Here is a 6,477-nt window from a genome sequence, read left to right as displayed (position 1 = left end):
AAAAAAAAAAAAAAAGTTACTTTGTACACTTGCAAGGAAAATCAGCTTGGAATGGAGGAGTAAGAGGGGGAGAATGAAGCTTACAATGCAAAACACACTGGTTATCAGAGGTGGGGCAAGGAAAAGCAGTTTTCTGTAGCTCTTCATAAAACATGCTAAGAGATGTTTTAGAGATAATAATGGATGAGTTCAGCACTATTAAATCATGTATAAGACAGAAGTAGCCATGGAAACAATTTGAGAAACTAGGGCAGAAATTTTGACAGAGGTAAAGTCTGATGTGTGAAATTCTTTGGCTTGGTAACTACCTAAAACTGCAAAATCTACATGAATAGCGTTCCTGTTCTAACTCTGAGTAGAATGGTTATGTCTCATAAAAGAAAAATTTCTTCCAATATAATTTATTATTGTTCTTAGAGCTTCATAAGATGCTATTAACTACAGTGATTACTGGCTGATTCATGAAGACCACCTTGTTTATTATGATTACTAATTCTCCCTAATACTGTTACCATGAACTTTGCATTAACATCTCTAGTAATATTCACACTGAAGGATGCCACCATTTCAGTGGTTCGTGTCTACATTCAGAGCTTATGATTCAACTCTTACCTTTAAGTATTTTCTGGAAATAACTACATTTCTGATGCTAACTATAATGGGCTTATTTCCGTGAACAAAAGTGAGATTCCTAATTAACGCTTGCTTTGCTTCAGGATGTTTAAAAATCAAACCTGGGACCCCAACAAGGTTACAGACTTCTTGCGTTATAGGGAATTAGCTGTGAAAATATTTTAAAAGATTTTAAAATAGTACTAGACTCATTTTTTACACTTTAAAAATCATGCTCTGATTAAGAATACTCTAAGGCATGCTTTATGAGAAATTTTCTAAGCACATGACTAAGTTAGCAATCATCTTTTTGTGCCTGAATGGTTTTGGAATAGATAAACCAGAAACAGATCTATTAAATTCATTCTTTCAGTTACTTAATTCCAAAAATATAGATTGATTGATTTTAAGTGTATATTGTTTGCGGTATTTTTTTTGTTTTCTTTTGCAAATATCCATGAGCATAATAATGTAGGAAAGAAAATTTGGGACATATTTGCATATGCAAAGATATCCAAACTATCTTGGGCATCAAAGACAACACAGCCTGTTAACATGACAGGCTGCCGTAATTACCCAAGCTAATGTATTTCTGTGTCTACTACACCGTACTATGCAGAACCCAGGTGTTTTCTGGATAGAGAGGAAGACTTCCAGAAATGTCTGACCTTCCTGATAAAACTGCAGTTTAACTTTTTAGGAGTAAACTAAAGAATTAGTAATTATTTTATCTTCTTCACAGAGGACATTTTTTCCATTTTTGTTCTGTTCAGACTTACAAAGTAAGCATGAAAAAATAGATTTGCACATAGTATGAAAAACATGTTTTGCTTCAGGTAAAGACTAGGTTTAGGTGATCTTATGCAAAATTTTGAAAGGAAGTCTGTTCCATGTTACTGTATGAGGAAGCAGCAATGGAGGATATTTGGAGACAGGAGGAGGCTTCCCATTTTTGATTCCTAACCACTTCTATTTGATCTTTAAATCTAATAGGGAGGTCTTAATAAGAAGCACACTGACATAATCACTGAAAATTTTTCTTTACGTGTTTATTTTTTAAAACTTTCATCTTTATGGTAAGATTACTTACTACTTTCCCTGCATTTCCTGAAATATTTTGAGGTTTGATTTTTTTTATAAATAAAACCCCACAGCAGATGAGCACCATGCACTAGGAATGTACACATGAAGTTAACTTTTGTTGCACTTTACCATGTCATTCTAGTCTGGGATAATGATTTTATCTGTTGTCATTCCTTTTAAAATTTATTTATTTTTGTGTTATTAGGCTGCATTTGTGGACTACTGCTTATCTATCAGGCTCCCTTTGCTATTCTCCTTTCCAGTATACTGTTGTCAGCTGACAACATCTTGTTCTTATTTATACACTAAAACAATTTTTATTGCCAGATCTTCTTTCTCAGCATGCATGCCTGATTTCCATTGAATGCAGGAGCAAGATTATGACTGAAATAATGTACATGAAAATAGTGACAAATTGACATGATTAGAACATAGAGCACAAATCTGAGCAACTCTGGAAGTCATAGACTTAAGCAGGAAAAAATGAAAACAGAAAATAACTGCTGCAAAAGTGCAGAAAATAAAATATTAAGATTGAAGAACACTTTTATTCTGAAGATATTACATTTAGTTTGTTCCATTTTTTAAAACCACAATGAAATTCTGTAAGTGAAATATTTGTTTTGCAGGAGATGTTCAAAATCACAGAGAAGACAATAAAATGCCTAAACAATGTATTTCAGGTTTTCACGGGTAGATTTATCCTTTAATAATCACTGTGATAATCTACACCAAACATACCGAGTTTTGCTCAAATTATAATGGATTTTCAGCAATATGTCCAGCTCATTAGATACAATTCTCCCTATGTTTTGGCCAATTGCTTATTGAAGATCTTAGTTAAAATTCCTTAGAAGTTATGTAACATTTCTGGAGACTGAAAGAGAAATCTTTTCAGATCGTATCCAAGAGGAAGCTACTTTGGACATACAGTATTATAGTGGATACCAGTGGATACCAGAAAAAGGCAGTAAATCAGGCTAACTCTATATGCAGCATTTCTTTATAGTTCCTGAACCCATAGTGATAATAGGCGAACTTTGGTCTAAAAATCCTTTCTTTACCTTGCCAGATAGCAAAACATACCACCTAGATAAAAAATTCATCTGATAAAAAAATTAATCAAATCAAAGAGCGTAACAATAGTGCAGTGAATGAAAGGAAATGGAAGTGTAAGTTCTCAAATATTCTTATCTTGCTGCTACAGACATGATAGCAATTGGTTCAGAAAAGAATTCACTGCTACTGACTTCACTGCTTCTTTGGACAAACATTGCCTTCCATTCAAGTGACAAAGTCCATTTAAGCCTGCTTTCCTTTCTTAGTGAAACGAGAACATTTCAAATATCAGCTTTCCAGTCAGGGACCTTCTCATTTCCTACACTTCCCTTGCAATAGCAGATACCACTCATTCCATACTTCCATACTCATCATCCACTTGTTGGCATCATACCTCTGCATGAGATCTCTTGGCTGAATCACACACATGAAGTCATACTTTCTACACAATCTCAACAGCAGTTGGTGACGAAAAGATGTCAGAGATGGATAATGAAACAGCTTTTTCATGGGTCTGAAGAACTCACAATTTTTCAGCATGAAATCTGTAGATTCTGAAATGATACCAGCCTACACTGAAGGAGATTATGAGTTATAAATCATAATCAAGGAAACAAGAAAAGAAGATGACTATCAAAATGGATGTTGGCATCCAGATGCTATATCAAAATTATCTGCTGTTTCTAAAGCTTTAAAACTGCAGCAATACAAATCAGATTTATGGAAAGTGATGTACCATGTATGTGATCTGAAACACTAAACAATTCCTGAAAAAAAAGTGTATTGGCTTTCATCATGTCAGCCATACAAGCAATACAACTTCACTGAAGTATTGATATAGCTCACCATTGAGAAAGATAATAGTACCAAGCACTAATTCCAAATAACTTTTTTAGCAATTTTTTCCCAAGTCTCCCAGGTGTAAAACAACCCTTCCAAAACAAGCCTAAATTAGAATCATTAACAGGCAGAGAAGAAGAATATGCTTTTATCCTTGTACACTTTGCCAATGCAGTGTTTCTCACTTTCATTCTCTGGTCAGATTGAGGAGACTTTTTTTAATCATGATAGATCAGTTTCTTTTCCAAATATATGGGAGTACTTACCAGCTGTAAAGCTGTAGAGCAGTCTTCTGTGCTTTCAAGCATCTCAAAAAAAAATAGAAGCCTCCTTTTGCTAGTTTTATATCCATTTTGGGAAGAAGTTTCCATTAGGCATCTTCCACTAATTACCACAAGACTTGTACAATAATCCAAAGGCAAAATAGTAACCTTCTGTTCTAATATAAGACTAACCTAAACCCCCTCTGCATTTTTCCCGTGGATGCAAGCAAACAGTAAACAGGACGAGAATTCTGCTTGGTTGCCTCATTTGCAAAACCAGTATAAAAGCAGAAGGAAGTTTCCAAAGTAATTGTTGTGATAAAAGAAGTTGTCAAGGCTAAAAGCCATATGTAGCTTCAGAATACTGTTTTTAAACTCTGAAGTACTTTGCTCAGGAAGTCAGGACATACAAAGATTGAGACATAAAAAGTGCATTTTTGTTTAAACTTAATACAAATACAAGGCTCCTCTTTAAACTTTGACAGAAAGTTTGTTTAGTGGCTGCCTATAAACTTTGTATCAGTCCTAAAGGCAGGGCTTGGAGAAAACACAGCTAGTGGTCATTTTATATTTTACATGAAAATAGAAAAATATTTTGCTTTAGCAGAATCAAATGCCTGTTACTAGACAGACGTTATCTGCTACAAAATTTTTTTGGTAATGCCCTTAACCTGTTATTAAAAATAGTTAGTGCTCTATAACATAGTCTAAATTCTGCAGATTCTGCAATACTTTTTCTGTCTTTTAGGCCACACTTAATATAAAAGGCTTTGTTTACCTAATCAACAAAATCAAACAAGAACATCCATTATTATTTCTGTCTTAATTCAGCTAGCCTTGCAGAAACAGTCAGAAAAATCTGTGAAGACAAGAAGTTCTCATTGCAATGGTTTAGATTAAAATATAACCCTTCTCTGTCATTACCAAAGTTCCATTTTCTTGTCATAGATTTCTGATCTGTAAATATGATTACCTGTAAACCTACCTATAAGTTATTAGATAGCTATTATAATAAAAGCTTTTTTCCTAAAAGCATCCCATGAAATGAAGTCTCAGAGATCATATTAACCTGCTACCTGTAGTAATGATGATCAGCATGACTGAGAGAACAAGCCTTACAACAGTTACATGACTCTTGTGAAACACACATTCAATGCTAAAATCACCACAGACACAATGGATGAGAACAGTATAACAGCCTACTGAAGAGTATACTGTATGTAAAGCACAGAACCTTAAAGCAATTTGGCATTTCTAGATTTGTAGCAGGAGATTATTCATGCCTTGATATACCAAAAATCAGAGATTTGTTGGGGAAAAAAACGTGCTGCAGAATACACTACTTCCAGTGCTTGAAGAAAAAAATTATTCAGAACTTCTTGACGTTAGGTTGCTTGTCATACATTTACAAGCAATTATGCTTAATGGAAAGGAGAATTAAGGGTCTCCCAGTCCAAAGTAAGAACAAAAAAAATTACATGTTTTGAACTCAAAATCAGTCATAATTCTTTGGTATTATAGTGGATGAACTGCTGTAGAAAATGCATTGTGATGAATACTGTGATTAGGTAATTACTAAGCAAGATAATATATCAGTTTTACCTGGTGAGATGGCTTTTCCAGTGCTCTAGCTGGTTCTCGAAAATACTCCTACACTCTCCTCTACATAAGTTAATTTTATCTTTCATTCAATGTGTATAGCTATCATTTGGGTTTTGGTTAGGAGAATCCTAAACTTTAGATCACTCTTGACTGGTCATTTGCTACTTGAATTTAGTTCTTCTGAACTCTCATAATTTCTTGAGGCCTCCCGGGCTGACATGAATTTCACTCCATGCTGGGAATCCTATGTCCTAAATTCTGTGTGATACAAATTTTTTGAAAGAAGGCTACTGCCTTTTAGATTAGTTGATACGAATCATTGGAATCCCTGATTCTATGTAATTTTGGTTGCTTTTGGTACAGGTAATTCCATTCACTGATTCTGTAGGTCAAATTATAATATGGGAGCCATCTAAATTTCTTACCACGAGATGCCTATTTATTTAAGCTGCAACTTATCTAATGCCTTAAAAATTATATTTTAAAATATTTTAAGCACATTCTGATGAGTGATACAATTTAATAAAATTTTGTGTCCATTACCTTTAAAGATGATTTAGTCCGAGTTTCTGTTTTCTGTCTGGTAAGCTTGTTTTGAATAAGCAATGACTGATCTGTACGAGTATCATAATTTCCATGTTCTGAATCATCTGTGTACGTGTCTTTGTCCTTCCCTATGTCTGAAGGAAAAACAGAAGAAAACAGTCGGCTCATTTTAGTGGAGAGAAACTAACAGTATTGTTACACCACAGTTGAATATTCCTTTTAAGTATCCACTTTTCAATAACTTGTATTCTATCCTTTCCTGCAAAAGTTTTTTACTTGAAATGTTATCATATTTGTCTTAAACTAGAAGCGACTTCTATTTTTAGTAGAAGGCCTATAGAAACTTCTTTTTTTTTTTTTTTTTTTACCACCATCGAATTCAAAAAAGCCCACAACATTCTTTACAGTAGTTTAAGAAAACCCACAAAGCAATATGAAGCAAACATTCAAACGCTTTTGTGCTTGACTCGCA

The 6,477-nt window shown here is 33.9% G+C and overlaps 1 protein-coding gene across 1 annotated transcript in view; it reads right to left on the bottom strand.

Annotated features, from left to right (window-relative positions):
• Nucleotides 1-6,139, bottom strand: part of LOC104157550 (anoctamin-3-like) — a gene marked incomplete at both ends in the record, with an annotated part of 13,531 nt that extends 7,392 nt beyond the window's left edge. Inside the window, 3 exon segments of the mRNA XM_009694931.1 lie at nt 2,627-2,671; nt 2,674-2,784; nt 6,003-6,139. Of these exon segments, the coding sequence (XP_009693233.1) occupies nt 2,627-2,671; nt 2,674-2,784; nt 6,003-6,139 (293 nt within the window).
• Nucleotides 6,140-6,477: the final 338 nt, after the last annotated feature.

Source organism: Cariama cristata, unplaced genomic scaffold (genome assembly GCF_000690535.1).
Source record: "Cariama cristata isolate BGI_N322 unplaced genomic scaffold, ASM69053v1 scaffold39692, whole genome shotgun sequence".
NCBI lineage: Eukaryota > Metazoa > Chordata > Aves > Cariamiformes > Cariamidae > Cariama > Cariama cristata.
The sequence above is the reverse complement of the archived record's forward strand: the minus strand, read 5'-3'. Positions and strand labels throughout refer to the sequence as shown.